The 22,459-nt window shown below is 43.9% G+C and overlaps 1 protein-coding gene across 9 annotated transcripts in view; it reads right to left on the reverse strand.

The window, feature by feature from the left end:
* NCOA7 (nuclear receptor coactivator 7) overlaps positions 1-22,459 on the reverse strand; it is an 830,008-nt gene that overhangs the window by 107,761 nt on the left and 699,788 nt on the right. For all 9 annotated transcript variants that reach the window (XM_085611678.1, XM_085611685.1, XM_085611679.1 and 6 more), the window contains one exon: positions 19,157-19,304. In XM_085611678.1, coding sequence (XP_085467804.1) covers positions 19,157-19,304 — 148 coding nt within the window. The remainder of the gene's footprint in view (positions 1-19,156; positions 19,305-22,459) is intronic.

The following is a 22,459-nucleotide window of genomic DNA, read 5'->3' on the forward strand; positions in this document are numbered from 1 at the left end:
TTCAGTAGATTCTGAGAAAATAGCCTTTAAATCAATATATATATCTGAGCCAGCTTACGGTGCGCTTACGGTGCGCTTACCGTACGCGTACGGTGGCGTGCGCGATTCTGATTGGCTCTTAGATCTTAGTAAACATTCGAATCGGTCGAAACCAGGAAGCGGCGGCCGCCATTTCGTGTGTTTCACTCAGAAAAAAAAGAGTGATATCTTGAAAAGGGGGCAAGGAGGAGAGTTACAGACCCCCTAACATTTGTAAGGGGGTCAAAGAAGGACAGAAAAGTACAAAGAAAACATTTATTGATTTTAAAAAAAATCACGGGGTACGCGTACGGTAAGCTCAACGTACGCGTACGGTAGAAAAAAAATAAAATAAAAGAAATGAAATGCAGATTTAAGAGTTTAGATATTAGGGGGCTCTAAAAAGAGCCGTTGTGTTTATGAAGTGATTTTTTAGTGGTACCTACAAGTAAGTACTGATGCAGAGTCTAAGGTTCAAGAGGAAGACTCTGTTCCCTTCATCATTGAAGTGCACACCATCTCCTCTATAAATGTCTTGCATGTCGTAACGCAAGTTGTTGTGGTAAATGGAACCCACACCATAGTCACGGAGGAAAGCAGAAACAGATTTGTTGACGTGCTTTCTTGCTTTGTCAATCTGCGGACAGAAATGATTGGACCAGTTCCATTTTTGCCTTTGGCATATGTTAGAAAACACAAAGGCAGTTTTAGGGAAAAGTGAAAACAGTTGTGCAAAGGTGTCCTTCATAAGCATTTCCAGACCTACCCCAGTCAAAGTGCCTAGGTCATTGCCACCACAGTGCACTATTATGAGGTCAGGGTGTTGGATTTGCATGAAGGATTTCACCAATGGCATCAATTGGTGCCACTTTAACCCTCTCTGACCAATCCATTTAATGTCTACATTTGGCAAAGCAAGGTCTCTCACCATATCTGTTTTCTCTGCATACTTTTCACTCCAGAAGACATAGCTGTGCCCTACAATCCACACTGTGAACATCTTCAAAGGAGAACTGGATGCACTCAGGAGGTGTAATTCAGTAGAATGGTAAAAAGAAATGAAAGACAGTTTGGAAATGGAGGCATACATATTTTTTTCATAAAAAAAAGGAACGGATTGGCTGTTTCATACCATTCTAGAATAAAAACTAGGCTGTATGTGTAAATTAATAGAAGCATGTTTTGTATTGGTACAGAAAAATGTGTTACCAAAGAACAGTACTATGGATTTGCTGTTAGGTTTGAAAAGTCAAGCACTCTTGCTCTGTGGAATTGAAACATTGTTTGGTGAACTTCTGACCTAACTCCACACAGCAGTGTTCCATGAGCTGTTGCTATGGTAGCAGGCAGAAGTCAAGTTGGGGGAAGGGTACTAGGCAGAAGTCAAGTTGGGGGAAGGGTACTTTTGGAAAAGGGTTGGTTTTCAACCAATAGAAATGTGTGATTACATTTGAAAAAAAAGGGGGAAGCACTGAGATTTGAAATTAACATGTATATGTGTGGAAAAAGAGAGGGAAAGTTTGCCATTATCTGGTTCTGCTGAGAGGAGAGAGGTGTAAAGAACAGAGATCCTGGCTCTGATAATCTGCTGTTTGAGTGCCACATTTCTTTCACAGCTAACTAATTTTAAAGGTGAGTTTAGAGTTTGAGAGGGGATGTATATGGTAAATTAAGAAATGAATAATAGAAATGGAATTCCTTTTGTTGAAGTTGTGTTTATTATTTTCTGTTTTGGGAGAAATTTAAATGTGAGGAACATGTAAAATAATATGGACTATGTTTTCACGATAAATTAAGGTGTACTGGTAAAAATAAAGAATACTTTAAGGGTTTGAGGTTGGACTCAGTAATGCAAATACATTCAGCATCACTAAGGCTGGTTGCCCTTGCTGGAGTGTAGTCAGTCACCCAGGTTACACATGGTGCTGGTCTGAAAAAGCAGTTTGGACATGTGCTTTTTTAAGAATCTGAAAAGTGGATTCAAAATGTGACAGACTGTAAAAGTGTTTATCACTTGCCAAAAAAAAGAGTAGTAAGTGTGCTTTCAAAATGGCAAAGAAATTTCGTTTTGTGACTAATGTGAAAACATGACTCTGTGTGCATATAGGAATTACAGGCAGAGATTTATTGCGTATTGCTCTGGTGATTTCACAGTTGCATTAGATGGAAAGGGGGAGCCATTTTTTGGTGCAGAAGCAGACTCTTAGCACACACCCAGCTGCTTACCCTGTGGAATCATGCACAGTATTCACAAGCGAGTGGGGTTTGAGGTTTCAGTCAGTAATGCAAATACATTCAGCATCACTAAGGCTGGTTGCCCTTGCTGGAGTGTAGTCAGTTACCCAGGTTACACATGGTGATGGTCTGAAAAAGCAGTTTGGACATGTGCTTTTTTAAGAATCTGAAAAGTGGATTCAAAATGTGACAGACTGTAAAAGTGTTTATCATTGCCAAAAAAAAGAGTAGTAAGTGTGCTTTCAAAATGGCAAAGAAATTTCGTTTTGTGACTAATGTGAAAACATGACTCTGTGTGCATATAGGAATTACAGGCAGAGATTTATTGCGTATTGCTCTGGTGATTTCACAGTTGCATTAGATGGAAAGGGGGAGCCATTTTTTGGTGCAGAAGCAGACTCTTAGCACACACCCAGCTGCTTACCCTGTGGAATCATGCACAGTATTCACAAGCGAGTGGGGTTTGAGGTTTCAGTCAGTAATGCAAATACATTCAGCATCACTAAGGCTGGTAGCCCTTGCTGGAGTGTAGTCAGTCACCCAGGTTACACATGGTGCTGGTCTGAAAAAGCAGTTCGGACATGTGCTTTTTTAAGAATCTGAAAAGTGGATTCAAAATGTGACAGACTGTAAAAGTGTTTATCACTTGCCAAAAAAAAGAGTAGTAAGTGTGCTTTCAAAATGGCAAAGAAATTTCGTTTTGTGACTAATGTGAAAACATGACTCTGTGTGCATATAGGAATTACAGGCAGAGATTTATTGCGTATTGCTCTGGTGATTTCACAGTTGCATTAGATGGAAAGGGGGAGCCATTTTTTGGTGCAGAAGCAGACTCTTAGCACACACCCAGCTGCTTACCCTGTGGAATCATGCACAGTATTCACAAGCGAGTGGGGTTTGAGGTTTCAGTCAGTAATGCAAATACATTCAGCATCACTAAGGCTGGTTGCCCTTGCTGGAGTGTAGTCAGTTACCCAGGTTACACATGGTGCTGGTCTGAAAAAGCAGTTTGGACATGTGCTTTTTTAAGAATCTGAAAAGTGGATTCAAAATGTGACAGACTGTAAAAGTGTTGATCACTTGCCAAAAAAAAGAGTAGTAAGTGTGCTTTCAAAATGTCAAAGAAATTTCGTTTTGTGACCTTGTAATGTGATAATTGATTTTTAGTGTTTTTAAAAAAAAATAATAATTACGCGTACCGTACGCGTACGGTAAAAAAAAAAATCAAAAAAAAGTTTTAAAAACATATATAAAAAATAGATGAAAGGTAAGGTTGGCTCTTAAAAGAGCCGTTGTGTTCATGCAGGGACAGAGGAAAGAAAGAATGGGAATATTAGACGGTACGACAAATGTGCTGATCTATTTTATTGTTCACTAGGGAAATACTGGTCTCCCTATAACAAATTAGATCATGACAAGTGGCGCACCGTATTTCAACCCTCAAAAAACGATGGTTGGTTTCCAGAGGAGAAGAAAAAGGAGATGCTCCCACCACAGATGAAGGGCTCACCTGACCTGCAGAAGAAGGACTCGGCCCTGCAGATGATGGTCCAGGCTGAGCTGCTGTGGATGTGCTTGGTTGACTTACTGAAGGGTTACCTTCAGTATGTCGAGCATGTGTCCTTCTGTGTACATCCTTAAGGTGTCTCAACATGGTGTGATTCCCGAAGGAATACTTCTTGTTGGGATTCCCTCTTGAAAGTACACGCTTACAAGTCACTAAGGGTGCATTTACCTGTTGCTGGCCCTCTGGAAAAGAAAAATACTCCCATATGAAAGAGGTCTTTTGTTTCCTCGTTCTCTGCCTCAAGGTAGTGCTGCTAGCCTCACTCTCAGAAGGGCTCTGCTGTTCTGCCATCGTATCACAAAGACAACCCAGCTCCTTCTCCTAAGGGATCACAAGCAGAAATGAGGGGAATGGGTGTGGTGTAGGAGAGTTCTAGAACTGAAAGTAGTTTCAACCAATCAAAAGTTGTGTTTCATGATCACATGACCCACCGTACGCTTACGGTGCGCTTACGGTGCGCTTACGGCAAAAGTACGCATGCGCGTAAAAAAGACACGCCCCTTCACTTCCGCGTAACGTGCGCGTGCAGCGTACGCGTTACGCGCTGTGTGCGCGTGACGTGCGTCTACGCAAATTGCGTAAATGAACGCAAACAGCGTAGAAATCTAACGTAATTAAAGCAAGACGTGCGCTTACCGTACGCGCACGTTAAAAAAAAAAAAAAAAAAAAAAGGAAAAAAAAAAAATATGTAATACTAATACATTTTACCTGTTTATTTTAAAAAAATGGTAAAATAAAGACATATTGTAGAATTTTTTAAATTTAACCATAGTCTTTAAAAAAGGATAGAAAATTAAAATAAAAATATGTAAAAAAAAAAAGAAAAAAAAAAAATTTGCATTTAAAAAACCTTGCAAATTCACTGAAAAAACCATGGGTTTCACTCACGTTATAGTTAGGAATTAGCATTTAAAAAACCTTGCAAATTCACTGAAAAAACCATGGGTTTCACACACGTTATAGTTAGGAATTAGCATTTAAAAAACCTTAGAAATTCAATGAAAAAACCAAAGGTTTCACACATGTTATAGTTAGCTGGACATTTCACTCGTAAAAAACCAATGAAATTCCCCCGTTATAGTTAGTTCAGCTAACTATAACTCGCGCGCCCGTAATGCACTACTGATGACGTCACATATTACATCACTCATGACATGGTCACTGACATCACTCATGACATCTCAAATGACATCACTGATGACATCACTGATGACATCATCCTTGTGATAGAGTGGCAGACCTCCTCTTCCCCTAATATAACCATTGAAACACACATTCAAAAATAGAAACTAAAATGTTCAAAATAATGAACATATCAATATCAGTTACAACAACCTAATCAGTAATTCTAAGAACCACATACACATACAGTCATTCACCAACAGTCCTCTACAGTCACTCATACATGTACTCACTCATCATATGTATTCATACACCTATACATCCTGTTACACAACGCCACTCATCCATAGAGTTACTCACACACATAGTCACTCATGCTAATAAAGAATCAAACATCCATTTACTTGCATATACAGTTATACACACACCACCACACTTACTTCTACAGAAACTTACATATACTTACTCTTTTAAACAATAACTTATAGAAACACATACTTATTCATACAGGAACTCTTCCAATCTCTCACTCTCACATATACTCACTTATATACACCAATAGTCACATATACTAGTTTAAAACATATGTAGTTACTCATAAAGACACTATAGAGACAGTCATTCACTCACTAAAACACCCATGCACACACTCATCCACCCATACAGTCCTGCACACATGCTGTATTCAACACATACAAACAGTGAGTCACTCATTCATGCACCTATGCACTAAGTAATACCCCCCACCGAACCATACAGAAACTCAGACACTCATACTGATAAAAAACCAACTAATAACCTATATAGACACTCATGTAGCTACTCACCAACCCATGCAGCCACTTATACACAAAGTAAGAAACTGATACAGATATTTTCATATTTAAAGATTACTCAGTAAGCCATGTATTCACTATGATACACTTAATCAGTCAGTTACACAAAATTTGTTTTTAAAAAAAAGCATCCATTTAGACACTTATATACCCATTTATTCTTCCATTGACCTTGAGATATACATAAATATAAAACATATTTAATTTTCAGAAAAACACACAATCACTGGATGATGTCATCAGTGATGTCATTTGAGATGTCATCAGTGATGTCATGAGTGATGTCAGTGACCATGTCATGAGTGATGTAATATGTGACGTCATCAGTAGTGCATTGCGGGCGCGCGAGTTATAGTTAGCTGAACTAACTATAACGGGGGAATTTCAATGGTTTTTTACGAGTGAAATGTCCAGCTAACTATAACATGTGTGAAACCTTTGGTTTTTTCATTGAATATATATATATATATTACCTACTGGCAGTTGCCAGTAGGTAGTTATAGTTAGTACCTATTATCCATAGGAAATCTGCACCATTCTATTTGGATAACTTTGGCGCCGGTTGACGAACCTTCGCAAAATTTTCAAAACTGGTGGGGCGCTCCGGTCCGCTCCCATCCTGAAAGTCTCGGGGTCATTCATCAAGCGGGGGCCGAGAAATAAGGGGGGTCCCAAAACGTATTTTCCCCATGCAATTTTCCATAGGAACCTTTAATCGCAGCTAAAGCCCGAACTGCTGAACGGAAATACACCAAATTTGGCAAAGAGGTAGCCCTTGGTTCACACTCGTGCCTTTTGGTTAAATGGTGTAAATCCGTTCAGTAATTGCTGAGAAAATCAAAAGTAAAATCACATGTATATCTATGGGCGCGGTGGATCCGCACACCCTCCCGATCACGAGCTGTATGCTATTTGGCTGTCAACACTCCAAATCAGGAAGTGTTGGCAGCTATCTTTTGCCTCTGTAGAACCGAGGCTCAAGAAAGCAGAGAAAAAACATGCAAAACGCAAAAAAGAGGAAGGGTAGAAACACCCTGACCCCCTAGGCCTGCTTAGGGGGTCCCACAAGGACCCCCAGGGCCCAAAAAAGCATTAAAAAAAATAAATAATAAAATCGGCGAGAGTCACGCTCCCAGCGCGAATTTCGGCTGAATTTGTTTTTTTAAAAACTAAGCGCGGACTCCCGCGCTTCGTTCCTATTTAGCCCCCGGGTGCGCCAAATCCCGGGGGCATTGTTTTAATTGTGATGGGGGTGCCCGAAGGGGCCCCCCAGCCCCGGGGACCGCCACCCCCTGGGGCTTTTCGGCATTATGGGGGGGGCTCTCAGCCCCCCAGCCCCGGGGACCGCCACCCCCCAGGGCTTTTGAATTTATTGGGTAGTGGCGGCTCAAAGGCCCCCCCAAGCCCCTGGGAGCGCCACCCATGGGGCTTTAGATATTTGCGGGGGTCTCACGGCCCCCACGAAGCCCCGGGTACCGCCACCCCGCGGGGCTTTAATTTTGAATGTGGGGGGGAATCCGAACCCCCCCCCCAAACACCCAGGGACCGCCACCCCCGGGGCTTCAAAAAGAAATGGGTGGGGGTCACAAAGGCCCCCCCCAAGCCCTGGGGACCGCCACCCCTCGGGCCTTTAATTAGATATTTGCGGGGGGTTCATGGCCCCCCTGCAGCCCTGGGGACCGCCAACCCCGGGCTTTAATTTTAAACGTGGGGGGCATCCAAGCCCCCCCACATGCCCCGGGGACCGCCACTTCCCCGGGGCACTAACTCTTTAAATTTGGGGGTCCGTTAAGGACCCCCAAGCCCCGGGGACCACCACCACCCGGGGCTTTGAAAATGTGGGGTGGGGGGCCCCCCTCCTCGAGCCCTTGATGGCCCTGGCGACTGCCACCCCCCAGGGCCGGCTCCTGCATTGTCCCGGGGTGCCCACCCCCAGGACACTTTAGTTTGCTATGGCAGGGCGGGAGCCTCGCGGCTTCCGCCCTGCCATAGAAAACTTGGTTTGAATTTTGAAAGAGCAGGAAAACATGCTCTCTCTTTCAAAACTCAGACCAAATTGCTTTTCAACATGGGGAGCTGCATCTTAGCAGCTCCCCATGTGGAAAAGCAATGCCGGTTCCCGAAGGACGCAGGGAGCCGGCGGGACCGTGGGGGGATTGGGCCTAAGGAGGGGGGCAAGGCAGCCGCCCTCCCAAAAAAAAAAAATCAAAAAAAGAAAAACAACAAAAATATGGCCATGCCCCGGGGGGTTGGGGTCCCCGGGGCAGATTTTGGCCTCGGGAGGGGGGCCACACAGCCCCCTTACCAAAATAAAAAAAAAAAAAATTGGGGGCAGGCCCTGGGGGATGGGGTCCCCAGGGCCAAGAATATTTGGAAAAGGGGGGCCACACAGCACCCCTTCTTAAATTATAATTTTTTTTTAAAAACGGGATTGCAGTAGAGGCCACGCCCCCTCCTTGCTGCACTCTGAAATTGCAGATGGGGAACCAATTCCCCTTGAATACTGGGGATCCCTGGGGGCCAACTAGCTCACCAGGAACCTCCAGTATGCACCAGGGGGCTGCGTTGCAGAGAGGTTTTGTGAGGCCACGCCCCTTTTTACACCTCTCTGCAACGCAGCTCTGTGGCACTTAATGGAGGTACCTGGTGGGCTAGTTGCACCCCAGGGACCCTCAGGATTCAAGGGGAGTTAACCCCCCAACTTAAAACGCGCCACGGGGCGCGTTTGCACAGTGGTGAAGGGAGGGGGCAGGATCTGAGGTGACATGTGTGCAAACACGCCCTGTGGCACGTTTTAAATTGAGGAATTAATTCCTCTTCAATCCTGAGGGTCCCTGGGGGCCAACTAGCCCATCAGGTACCTACAGTAAGCGCCACGGAGCTGCGTTTCTGAGTGTTGTAAAAAGAGGCGTGGCCTCTGAACACCTCTCTGCAATGCAGCTCCCTGGCGCATACTGGAGGTACCTGGTGCGCTAGTTGGTCCCAAGGGACCCTCAGGATTGAAGAGGAATTAATTCCCCAAATTAAAACGCGCCACAGGGTGTGTTTGCACACATGTCACATCAGGCCCCGCTTCCTTCCTTCACCATTGTGCAAATGCGCCCCCTGGCAAGTTGTAAGTTGGGGTATTAATTTCCCTTCAATAGAGAGGGTCCCAGAGGGCCAACTAGCCCACCAGGTATCTCCAGTATGCACCAGGGAGCTGCGTTGCAGACAGGTGTTCAGAGACCACGCCCCTTTTACACCTCTCTGCAACGCAGCTCTGTGGTGATTACTGGAGGTACCTAGTGGGCTAGTCTGACCCTAGGGACCCTTAGGATTCAAGGGGACTTAATTTCCCAACTTAGAACGGACACAGGGCGCGTTTACACAGTGGTGAAGGGAGGGGACGGGGCCTCAGGTGACGTGTGAAAACACGCCCTGTGGCACGTTTTAAATTGAGGAATTAATTCCTCTTCAATCCGGAGGGTCCCTGGGGGCCAACTAGCCCATCAGGTACCTACAGTAAGCGCCACGGAGCTGCGTTTCTGAGTGTTGTAAAAAGAGGCGTGGCCTCTGAACACCTCTCTGCAATGCAGCTCCCTGGCGCATACTGGAGGTACCTGGTGCGCTAGTTGGTCCCAAGGGACCCTCAGGATTGAAGAGGAATTAATTCCCCAAATTAAAATGCACCACAGGGCGTGTTTGCACACATGTCACATCAGGCCCCGCTTCCTTCCTTCACCATTGTGCAAATGCGCCCCCTGGCAAGTTGTAAGTTGGGGTATTAATTTCCCTTCAATAGAGAGGGTCCCAGAGGGCCAACTAGCCCACCAGGTATCTCCAGTATGCACCAGGGAGCTGCGTTGCAGACAGGTGTTCAGAGACCACGCCCCTTTTACACCTCTCTGCAACGCAGCTCTGTGGTGATTACTGGAGGTACCTAGTGGGCTAGTCTGACCCTAGGGACCCTTAGGATTCAAGGGGACTTAATTTCCCAACTTAGAACGGACACAGGGCGCGTTTACACAGTGGTGAAGGGAGGGGACGGGGCCTCAGGTGACGTGTGAAAACACGCCCTGTGGCGTGTTTTAAGTTGGGGAATTAATTCCCCTTCAATCCTGAGGGCCCCTGGGAGCTAACTAGCCCACCAGGTGCTTCAAGTAAGTGACACTGCGCTGCATTGCAGAGAGGTGGTGCAGGGCGTGCCCCTTTTTACACCTCTCTGCAACGCAGCTCTGTTGCACTTACTGGAGGTACCTAGTGGGCTACTTGGACCCTAGGGACCCTCAGGATTCAAGGAGACTTAATCTCCCAAATTAAAATGGCCACAGGGCGTGTTTGCACATGTCAGTTTAGCCCCCCCCCCCCTTCACCAGTGTGCAAACGCGCCTTGTGGCGCGTTTTAAGAGGTAGTTTTAATCCCCCTGCCCTATTATGTACTAGGGGCTTACAGAGGAGGTCATTCTAATCACAGGGGTACCCCAACGCATAGTGTTCCCTAGTGTATGTAGGTGTTTTAACTGTATTCTAAGTGTCTTTTAGCATAGCACTGGCTCTAGGACTCCCTAACCCTTGCACTCCTTTAGTGACCCATTCAGCACCATCTACTAATCCATTCACTGTGCCAAAACCCAAACACTTATAAATTCGCCCAGGCACTCTCCTTGCAGTACTCTAATTATTCAGTCAGTACCCAAGTACTCATCCAGTGAGCCAGGCCTTAGCACATGGACTGCTGCAAACCCCTATCTACTATGCATGCAGTCCCCTAACTAACCAACACACTTCTAGTTCTGCACTTATACATTCAACAACAAAAAAACAATATTTCAGTTTCAATAGTTTAAAAAACGTTATTTCCATTTATATTAAAAATATATAATGTAATTTAAAAAATAAATGATGTAAAAAATACACAGTTAAAAAACTGTAGAAAATCAGTATAAAAAAATTACATACAACTATTATTAAAATTATCATTTAAAAAACCTTCGAAATTCACTAAAAAAACCATAGGTTTCAGACATGTTATAGTTAGGAACTAGCATTTAAAAAACCTTAGAAATTCACTTTAAAAACCATAGGTTTCAGGGCTGTTCTAGTTAGCTGGACATTTCACTCGTACAAGACCACTTAAATTCCTCCGGTATAGTTAGTTCTGCTAACTATAACTCGCGCGCCCGCAATCCACTACTGATGATGTCACTGACCATGTCATGAATGATGTAATGTGACATCACTGATGACATCTCAAATGACATCACTGATGACATCATCCACGTGATAATCAGATACACCTCATCATACCCTCTTTATAACCTTTCATCACTCATTGTAAAATACGGAGTACCATATTTGAATCCATTGACACACCAATACAACTTTCTAAAAACCCACTCAGTGATTCCTAGATCTACACACACATCCAATTACTTACCTATAGATTCACTCATACATGCTGTCAATGATCAATAGAACACTATCAAATATACTTATACACCTATATCGACATTACACACCAGCACACATCCTATTTGCTTATGCAAACAATGGATCATACTTACATTTAGTCAGCTACACACTTATACAAACATCACTTCATTTATTCATATAGATAGTAACTTGTACTTAGTGTGTTATAAAATCACTATTACAAGTATACAGTTATCCATACACTCATACAATCACTGAGTCTCATGTATACTTATTTATATACAACTGTCACATACACTGCCTTTTATTTTTCTAGTTTGTTGGACATGTACCATTGAGAGATACATTTGCTCATCACCACACCCATAAAGATATTCACTCACCCAAACAACTGTTATAATATGTAGTCTTAACCTCATATACCTACTGAATCAACTATTCACACATCTTTGGGCAGTCACACACCCCCCACCGAACCACACACACATTCACTCTCCGATACAAATACTCAGTTAACTAATCAATAACTAATAAAGACTTTCACGTAGCTAGTAACCAACTGGTGCAGCAGTTTACACAACAACTGACAAAGTGATATAGATATTCACACAGTTTAGTCACCATCTAATATATTTAGTGAGACACTATAAATTAGTCAAGTAAACAGTCAATCACACTGCTACTAAATCCTCCATCCAGATATTTTTTATATTTGTATATCCACTCATTCTTCAATGCAGATTGCTATATATATAATACATTTTAAATAACAAACCAAACCACATTCACTGGATGATGTCATCAGTGATGTCATTTGAGATGTCATCAGTAATGTCATCAGTGATGTCACTGACAATGTCATGAATGATGCAATATGGGACATCAACAGCAGTGGATTGCGGACGCGCGAGTTATAGTTAGCAGAACTAACTATAACGGAGGAATTTCAATGGTTTTGTATGAGTGAAATGTCCAGCTAACTATAACAGCCCTGAAACCTATGGTTTTTTCAGTTAATTTCGAAGGTTTTTTAAATGCTAATTCCTAACTATAACATGTCTGAAACCTATGTTTTTTTCCAGTGAATATATATATATATATATATATATATATATATATATATATATATATATATATATATATATATATATATATATATACACATAATGTTACTTACTCTGTAAGTATCTATTTGTAGTGCTGTAGATTCACATGCTTTGCATACTCCTGCAACTAGTGTTGGGCTCGGACCTGTGCAATTTGTTTTTCTTCGACAAAGTCTGTTTGAGTCAAAAAGTATAATGACTTCACCTATCTCTGGGAATACCTATGGGCATCAGCTCCATTGTTAGATTGTTTTTTTCACATGGAGGGTGAAGATGTAGCATTGAGAATAGAAAAAAGATGACCATACAAAATAAATGTTAAAGAAGAAAATACCATCAGAAACAACCACAGGTGACTGGGGAGGATGGTGGGCGCATGCGGATCTACAACACTATATGCAATGAACAGATGCTTGTTTCAGTTCCTGGCATGTGTAGCTGTAGATACACATGCTGTGCATAGATTATAAAGCAGTCCTCACAAAAGCGGGGGCTTAAAATGGGGATGTTGCAGAAAATTTAAAAAGTGTATGTAAACACAGCCTGGCCAAGACAACACACGTTTCATGAATATGCGAGGGGTAAACCATGCAGCGGCTTTGCAAATGTCAGCTAGAGGTATGTTACCTACAAAAGCCATGGAAGCTCTTTTCTTTGGAGAGGAGTGTGGTCTGAGAGGTACAAGTAGGGTTCTTTTTTCTTTTGCGTAAAGTAAGCATGCAACTCCTACTTAAGAAATCACATGCACCTTGTGTGGTTTGGAAAAAGACATGAAGAGGGGTTGTGTCTTAAGAAAGGGTTTATTCTATCACTGTAGTACCTGAGCGCTCATTTGTCATCCTAAGTATGAATAGTGCGATCTGCTACCAACTCTGGATGTGGGAAGAACACAGGGAGTTCTATAGTTTGGTTGAGAAGAAAACTGAAGACTACCTTGGGTATGAGTTCAGGGTTGGTTCTCAAAACCACTCTCTTGATGCACCTGGAAGAAAGTCTTCCAAGGTGAGAGCATATATTTCACAGACACGCCTGAGGGAAGTAATGGCCACAATGAAAGCTACATTTGAAGAAGTAAACTGCGGTGGGCAAGAGTGAAGTGGTTCAAAAGGAGGCTCCATTAGTCTGGTGATTACGATGTTAAGGTTCCACTCCGGATCAGGGGGCGCCTGTGATGGGATAACCTGTTGAGTCCTTCCATGAAAGCCTGAATAACAGATTCTAAAAAGTGAAGTGTGTGTGGTCTATTTTGGGTAAGGTGCTACTGCGGTTAACTTAAGTCTGATAGAGGGTAGGCAAGGCCCAACTTGTATAAATGAAGAAAGTAACAGACAACTTTCAGTGGAGAGGCTGTGAGAGGGTCAATGTGCCTAGGTAACTGTAATTATGAAAACATTTCCACTTAGCACTATTCCAGGTCGTTAATGTGGGCCGTCGTTCTTCTTTCAGATTGACCATACAATCTGCAGGGAGATTAAGGAAGCTGAATTCTAAGACTACAGGAGCCAAATCGCGAGATTGAGCTGCTTTGGGATGGGATGCTGGAGAGTGCCTTGATATTAAGAAAGACGGTCCGTCCGGTTGGGGACCTTCTCGTGAAGGACTAGTGAAATCTCGAGCAGAGTGGTGAACCAGGGCCGGCGGGATCAGGTTGGAGCTACTAGGAAGAGAGTGAGGGATGTCTGCCTCAACTTCAAAACCAGGAATGGGAGAGGCGGAAAAGTGTAAGCAAATATCTTTGACCAATTCATCCTTAGTGCATGGACTGTGGGAGTCTGGAGGAGAAGCTTCGGTATTTTGCATTTTCAGCAATGGCAGACAGGTCTATCTGCGGGAACCCCCAATGATGGAAGTAGGGTAAGAGAACTTGGGGGTGAAGTTCCCATTCATGGACTTGTTGATGCATCCTGTCAAACAGGTCTGCCAAGTTGCTGTCCATCTGAGGAATGTACTGAATCAACAGACGCACCCTGTGATGTGTCGCCCAACGTCAAATGCCCCGAGCCAACGCAGACAACTGGAGTGAGTGTGTTCCCCACGTTTATGGAGGTAAAACAAGGCAGTCGTATTGTTTGTTCTGATTAGAACTACCTTCCTCTATATGAGAGGAAGGAATGCCCCATGGGCCAGTTGGTTAGCTAAAAGTTTCAGGTGACTTATGTGCAACTCCCTTTGTGCAGGAGCCCAGCCAGTGTGTGAGGCTATGGTCTATTGCAGAACTGGGTTGAGAAAGGGGTGTCCCTGCAACAGATTGCCTGCATTCCACCACTGCAGAGAACGATAAGTACAGCCCTAAATCAACACTAGATCCTCCCAATAACTCTCTGCCTGAGACCACTACACTGCTAGGCACTGTTGTAATGGATGCATTTACAACCTGGTGTCAAACTATGGCAATACAGGATGCCATCATGCCTAGTAGGTGCATTACTATGCATTACCTGATTATCTGGCTGAAAATGAGCTAGCAACGTTTGGAATGCTTGAACCATTGCAGGGCTGGGAAAAGCTTTCCCTACACAGGAGCTTAGATTGGCTCTGAGGAAGAATTGCACTTGGCAGAGCTGGAGGTGAGATTTGGTCACATTTATATTGCAATAGACTATAAAAGAGTTGTATGCTGGGCTGCATGTGAACTAGGCATTGATGCTGTATGGCACTCTTGATCAGCCAAACGTCGAGGTAAGGGAACACATGCATGTGCTCCATCGGAGTTAAGTGGCTACCATGGCTAGGCACTTGGTAAACACCCTTGGAGCTGTGGTAACCCCGATAGGCAGCACCTTGAAGTTGGCCACTCACCACAAATCTCTTTGATGTACCAGGTGGATGGCTAAGTGGAAGTAGGTGCCCTGCAGCTCGAGGGCAGTCATGAAGTTGCCTTGTTGTAGTAGGGGGTAACATCCTGGAGTGTAACCATTTGAAAGTACTCTGACAGAATGTACTTGTTGAGTGGCCTCAGGACAAGGATGGGTCTATGGGAACCTTCCTTTTTGGAGATTAAGAAAGTATTGGGAGTACACTCTCTTGCCACAATAATTTAAAGGTACTGCTTCTATGGCCCCATAGGTGAGTAGTGTATGCATCTCCTCCTGGAGCAGATGCTGATGTTCTGGGGTCAGTCTGTGTTTGCGGAGGGGAATGTACGGTTGTATGTGTGCAAGTTCTAAACAGTACCCTTTCTGTATAATCCCTAGAACCCACTAATTGGAGGTGATTACTGTACCCAATACTGGGGGCAGCAAAAGGAGCAACAGGAAGCAGAAGTTGAGGGCCCCCATGGCTTTGGCTGTGCCCTTGATTTTTCTAGCATTTCACCGACTTGGGGACTGAAGAGATAGGCTGAATGCTGGTCGCTCGCAGCCAAGCGTGGAGGCGGCGAAGGACGCTAGTATTTATACCACGAGCAGTAGTGTCCGCAGCATCTAGAGTGCAGCAGATGTTGGTGTCGGAAATTATCTACACTTCCATCACCAAATCCTGCCCCCATTAACAAAATTGCTCTGGGAGATGTTGTCTAAGCGCCTCCATTTGATTACAATAAGCTTAGTCATACCAGGAGAGAAGCTCTACAGAACTAGCGATGCACCGTGGACGGCAGACTGTGCGGCAACATGTTTTTCACCGGCATCAACCTTTTACTCTTCCCGTCAATAGGCTTCAGTGGAGTCTTGGACAGAATTCAACTAGTGCCAGGCTGAATGTGGATCTGTTTCTGCCTGGCATCGAGGTGTTCTTCAAGCCGCTGGAGGATCGGTTGGTTGAAATCCCTAAGTGTTGCAGAAGACCTACCTGTAGATTGCGTCCTGGAAAGAGCTGAGGAGTGCCCATGTACTGAGGGTGCCGAACTAAGCCTTGACTCAATCGATCCCGGCTCGGAGTATTTAGGGCTCCGAAATCTTTTGATGTCTCCGGTCCAATGGGACCTTAGAAGGGGTCTCTGGACCTGATGCTGAGGCAGTGGTTGATGTGGACATGCAAGGCTTTGAGGAGCACTTCAGCACTGAGGGATTTTGGTCTAGTTTAGAATTCGGTGCCAACCACAGACATGAGGCAGTAGAGGACCTGAGGCCTCTGATGAACCACAGGAGCTTGCAGCTAGTGCCTTCTTAGGGAGAGGATCTTGCGGGATAGTGGTACTCACTGCAGCCTTTGTTATCGACCACTGAGTCCATGGAGCTTGTCTGCTTCAGCATCACGCTCGGAGTCCACACTTTCTGGCAAGAACGAATTCTCAATTGATGTCTGTCTGGAAATCTTCCTGCTCCTCTTGGTTCCCAAAGATGTCCGGTGTATCTTCCTCCTCCCCATGATGCACCATGGAGACTTAAGGGCCACGCTGGTAGATTCACTAGCATCTTCTTGTTGCAGAACCCGAGGCACACGGAGCAGGAGTCATTCTCGATGGTCCAGGAGCAAGCAGAGGTAACAAACCTTGTCTAAATCTGTTCTCTGGTACCTGGCGTGGCCAGTAGGGCAATCCAGAATGGAGTTCTTTCCATAACGTGGACATTCATAGATGTCGAAGAGCTGGTGGGCTAGAGGTGCAATGTCCCAGTCGGTAGAAGCTGACAACCACAGGTTAGAGATGAGGAAAACATGCCACACTGGACCTGACGAGTAAGGAAGTTTGGAGAGTCGACCAATGAATGGATCTGAGGGCCAGGCAAGAGCACCACGCAGCGTCAAGCCGGGACACACTTGGACAGGTCTGTACCCCATGGCAGAGAAAAAAACAATCCAACAATGGAGATGATGCTCATACACATTACCAGAGATAGGTAGAATGACGATACCTTGTGACTCGAAAAGACTTCTTTGAACAAAAACATACTGTACACATCAGCGCCCAACACTAGATGGCAGGAGTACACACAGCATACGTCTCTACATCTACACATGCAACACATGTATATCCCAGTGGTGGCCGTCACTGGGTAGCTACAGATAGGATTGGGTTTCCATAGGGAATACCTTTTTGTTTCACTGATAACTTGGGCACCTTTTGACAAATCTTCACAAACCTTTCTTAAAGAAAAGTGCTCCTTTTTGCCTAGTTTGTGCATGGAAAGCTTTGGGGTGATCAGTCAAGAGTGGGCCGAGAAAAAGGGGGTGGGGATCCCAAAACATGTTTTTTTCCTTCATTTTTTGATAGGAACTTTAGACAGAACTACAGCCCAACACCTGACTGGATTTAAACCGAATTTGGAGGAAGCTATATCTTGATCCACGAAGAGTGCTTTTAGCGATTTGGTGCAAATTTGTCCAGTAGTTTATGAGCAATTAAGGGTCAAAAACCTTGTATATTTCATGTCGCTGACCCAACAGATCACATGCTGAGATTTGATTAGCTGCTACACCAAACAAAGTTATACAAAACAAAGGTGACATCAGGGGCAAGGTAGGAATACCCTAGCCCCCCTAGGTCTGGAGGTGGGGAGAATGTCCGGGGGGGGGGGGGGGCCTTGGGGCAGAATGTCCCAGAGTTACTGGGCCTTAACCCCTTTTTAAAGAAAAAAATGTAACTTTTCTGCAAATTGGTGGAGAAGCTGCACCAATAAATGCAAAAAACTAAAAAGTGTCCCTCCCGTGTAGGCCATAGCCCGGGAGCTGCTCAAAAGATTTAGGGGAGGGGGAGTGTGACACCCCCTGCCTCTGGAAGGCTCCAGGGACCACATCACGAGAACAGATATGAATAGAAAGGGCAGAAGGGGCGCCAGACCCCTCTCCCAAAGCCTCAATAGGCTCGAGAGAGAAATTATTATATAGATTTACATATAGTACAAAACAAACTTTCCATGCCATTTTCCCCCAAAAATTCTGGTTTCATGAAAGCCATTCTATTCCACCGTCGAATTCCTCAGACCCCTGCTTTTATTACTCATAAGTATTTCCTGTTCTTATGTTTTTCAAGAGTATTACAACTCTTACCTCATGATCTTTCCTCAGAGCAGCTTATACACCATATAAATACTCTTCCATGAAACAATGTTACAGCATTTGTTATAGCATATAATATGCTGCAGTTGTGTGTACAGTGGTAGCAAATTAGAGGATACAATGTAAACTATACACTGAAATGTGTTTCAGTATACGTAAAAAGAGATCATATGTATAAAAAATACATGAATTCTATACTCCTATCAATATATTCTACATCACATGTTGCATAATTACCTGGCAAAGCACTTCAGCGTCATTCTTTAAAAGAGAAATCTTGACAAGCTAAGACTGATTCTTCGATTTTGTGCACTGCATACGTTTCCAGCAAGGCAGGACCATCTTTCTACCCATCAGAGATTATCTAGTGATCCACGGTTTCATATAAATATTCAATCCCCCCCAATTGTATTGCAAAATGTAACATTAGAAGCTATATAGATTCTTAAAGAAAGTTGGTCTCCTTCACTGATCTCAATACTGAAATCCTTTAGTGTTGGGGAAGTCATAAGATAATGAATGCAACATCCAAAATATACACTTGTCATATCTCCAGAAGCAACCTGATTATTGAGACCGACTTTGTAGTTTTCTATGGAGACAATGCATTTTTCACTTCTTTCTTTGTTAAACCTTATTTTTTGTTGTCTATAGGAAATTTACATGCCTACAGAGAGCTTTAAAATTGCTGCTCAATCACCATTCAGACCTAATCTTAGACACTCAGGATCCAACTTATCTCTCCAGTCCTGTAGACTAGACACAACATCACTCACAGTGAATCACCACCACCCTTGGGCGCACGTTATAAAATGTCCATCTATTTCACTTTAGATGTTCATTCTGAATTCATTGTTTCTGAATCCACCTTTATTTAGAATCTCAACTTCAAAAATGGCAGATTTGCAATTGAACTTACCTCCCAGCTTTTGGTTGTTGGCTCACTGAAGAAGTTGTCAATCATATCAAGTTCATCCTTCTCAACTACGACAAATCCTTGATCTTTGGCATCTTTCCCGTACACCTCTGGTGACCACTGAACGAAAAATGTATACAGATGATCGACCCTGCAAAACGTGATGCCGAAACACTGAGTAACCATTATTGAGACCATCTTTTACACAGCAAACAAAAATGCGTAGAACAGATAATAAATTTCCATATCGCATCGGAGACCGACCCATAGTACATGAAGAACTGTTAAGATTTACATAGACTTGACCCACAGACCAGACATCTTTCTCTGGTAGGTTGGCAGATTTTGTGGCTCCACTAGTAAGATAAAAGTAATTTGCAAGTAATCAGACAGTTAGACACTAGATGAACTGATATTTGTATGCCTATACCTATTAAGGATTCACTAGTAGTTTTTGGGCCGAGCCTAGGCAGCGCATGCGCTGCTCTGCGAGGCATGCAGTATCTAGAATATGGGTTTGAAGCAATGCAATTGGTTCCTTTTTCCGAACTTCGTAAATGCTGGCTTTTGATTGGTTAAATAGCTTACTAGTCACTCCTTTTAGGCTTTTATAACCTCCCATAGAGACTGCCCCTGTTACGTGTGCTCTACTTTTTACAGTTTAGAATACTCTGAGCGCAAATTCTTTTTTTGTAGCTTGCCAGCTGCTTTAACAATAACGTATTTCACGCTTATCTTCTCCTGTTTATTTTTATGGCTTCATTTTTTTTTTTTTTTAAATAAATCTTTTTATTGAGATTTCACAAGAATATACGCAGCATGACTGCCATACAAGGCAGCTTAAACAGTAAATAAACATACAAACATCATGTGATTGACTAGGTTCAGTGCTTGTCTGACGCTAGATGCCGAACCATAAACATGAAGCAAGTTCACATTGCAAAGGTTTACATACATATATTTACATCACTCTGCTACAGCTTGTAAACTGGCGTGGGCTTGTTGTTGGAGATATTTGCGTAATGGCTCACAAATGTCCTTAGGTTTTGACGATGTGGGCAATTCTTCTGCGTATAGCTTGAGGTTCTCCTTACAATACATAATATCCTTAACCCAGTGCTCGATTTTCAGAACAAGGGTGCTTTCCCAAGTAAGAGCCACCCGGCGCTTGGCCATCAATAATGCAATTCGAACAATTTAACCCAGGACCCCCTTTAGTTGAGGCACATAACATAGTACACAAGTTAAAGGTGTACACTGCAATACAGCCCCAGACATATCTTGTACATGTTTCACCACCTCTTCCCAGTAAAGGAGTACCCGTCTACAGTCCCATGCCAGGTGCCAGAAATCAGCGTTTGGATGGCCGCATCGCCTACAGTTGCTAGAGTCGCGTAGGCCACACGTAAGCAGTTTAAAGGACGTGTGATATACCTGATGAATATACTTAAAGTGTATAATACGCAAATTACCATTAGGTGTAAGAGTGCTAGTGAGTTTGCATACGTGTTCCCATCTGCGACGTCAGAGGGGGGTGTTAATCGGTCATTCCAGCGGGCGAGGCTGTGTCCGGTTCAATGGCTCTCTCATCTCGCACTGCCCTGTATAGTTTAGTTACCAGCTTCTTTAGTGTGGTGGCAACCAGTTTGTGTGGCTTCATTTGTGTTTGCAGTCGCACTCTGTTGCCATTGCGGCACCTTCATCCGTCTCCACACCGGCCCCTACCACCTCTCCCAGGTGGCTGCTTGCCCGTTGAAGATGCAGATTAAAAAAAGCATGTAAAGGGGAAGGCACAGGGCTAAAATATAGTATTACATAGCACTAACACCAGTCTACATGTAAAGCAATGCCCTGGATCGGTAGCAGCTGGGCCCTGGCTGTGCGGACACTGACCTCCTGTTGTAAACACGGAGGGAGGACCCGGAGGCCTGCTGCTGCTTGCAGATTTCTCCATAGCTGCAGCTTCCCACTTCCTCCTCCGTCCCTCTCTCCCATCCTTCTCAGCCCTGCTCTTTCTCCTGGTATCCAATGAGAGTGTAGGATTGTAAACCTCCTGCAGTGTAGGGTTGTACGGTTCCAGATTAGTCTGTCTCCACAAATACGTATCGTTCTTGCTCGAGTCCATCTTCCACATCTATTCTATTTAAAACATACAGAGTGCAGTCATTTATATTAAATCAATCGAGATCCAGTGCTGTAGCTGCTTCTCTGGTCTCATTGGTAATTTCACCATTGTAAGCCTTCCAGACAGTGCTAAAAGCATCTTCTTTGGCTCGATCTGTAACTCCTTCTTTCGAAGTCCTCCAGTCAGAATGGAGGAATTACCAATAAGACCAGAAAAGCAGCTAACAGCACTAAGTCCTCTGGGCAGGGCAGCAGCTGCTTCTCTGGTCCAGTCGGTAATTCCCACATTTTAAGTTCTCTAGGCTGTGTTGCAGCTGCTTCTTTGGTCCTTTAAGTGATTCTTCATTCTAGGTCCTCTAGGCAGTGCTGCAGCTGCTTCTCTGGTACCAGTGGTAATTCCTCATATGAAGTTGTCTATACAATGCTGCAGCTGCTTCTCTGGTCCCTTTGGTAATATCTCAATCTAAGTCCTCTAGGCAGTGCTGCAGCTGAATCTCTGTTCCCAGTGGTAATTCCTCATTATTAGTCCCCTAGATAGTGCTGTAGATGCTTCTCTGATCCCTTCGGTAACTCCTCCATTCTAAGTCCTCTAGGCAGAGCTGCAGCTGTGTCTGTTCCCAGTTATGTTAACCAAGTTGTAGAGGGCAACGTATACCCGGAGGTGTCTTGGCACTAGACCTTTGAGCAAAGAAGAGCGAAAGGAAGGAAGAATCTACTGATTGTAAAGCCAGGTCTTCAGATGTTTCCTGAATTGAAGTAAAGAGGGGGCTGAACTGGGGAGCGGAAGGTGATTTCAAGAGAAGGATGCTCCCACCACAAAGCTGCTTCCTCCACTTTTAGCTTTCTTGAATCAGATGGGATTAACTTTGTAAGAGCCTAAGGATCTTAGATTTCTGGTAGGAGTACACCAAGATAAGGCTTTCTTCAGGAAGATAGGTATGGAGTTGTGAAGAGCTTTATAGGTAAGACAGAGAGCCTTGAATTTAATTCGGTTTTTGACCTTCAGCCAGTGAAGGCCATTCAACGCAAGAGAAACCGACTGATGTCTAGGAAGTCCCAGTAGTAGTCTTGCTGCTGAATTCTGAAGTACTTGTAATTTGTTCATGTATTGAGGCTGCAAGCCATAATAAAGGCCACTGCAGTAGTCTATTTTGGATCAAATAAAGGATAACTAACTGACTT

Source organism: Triturus cristatus, chromosome 6, assembly GCF_964204655.1.
Source record: "Triturus cristatus chromosome 6, aTriCri1.1, whole genome shotgun sequence".
NCBI lineage: Eukaryota > Metazoa > Chordata > Amphibia > Caudata > Salamandridae > Triturus > Triturus cristatus.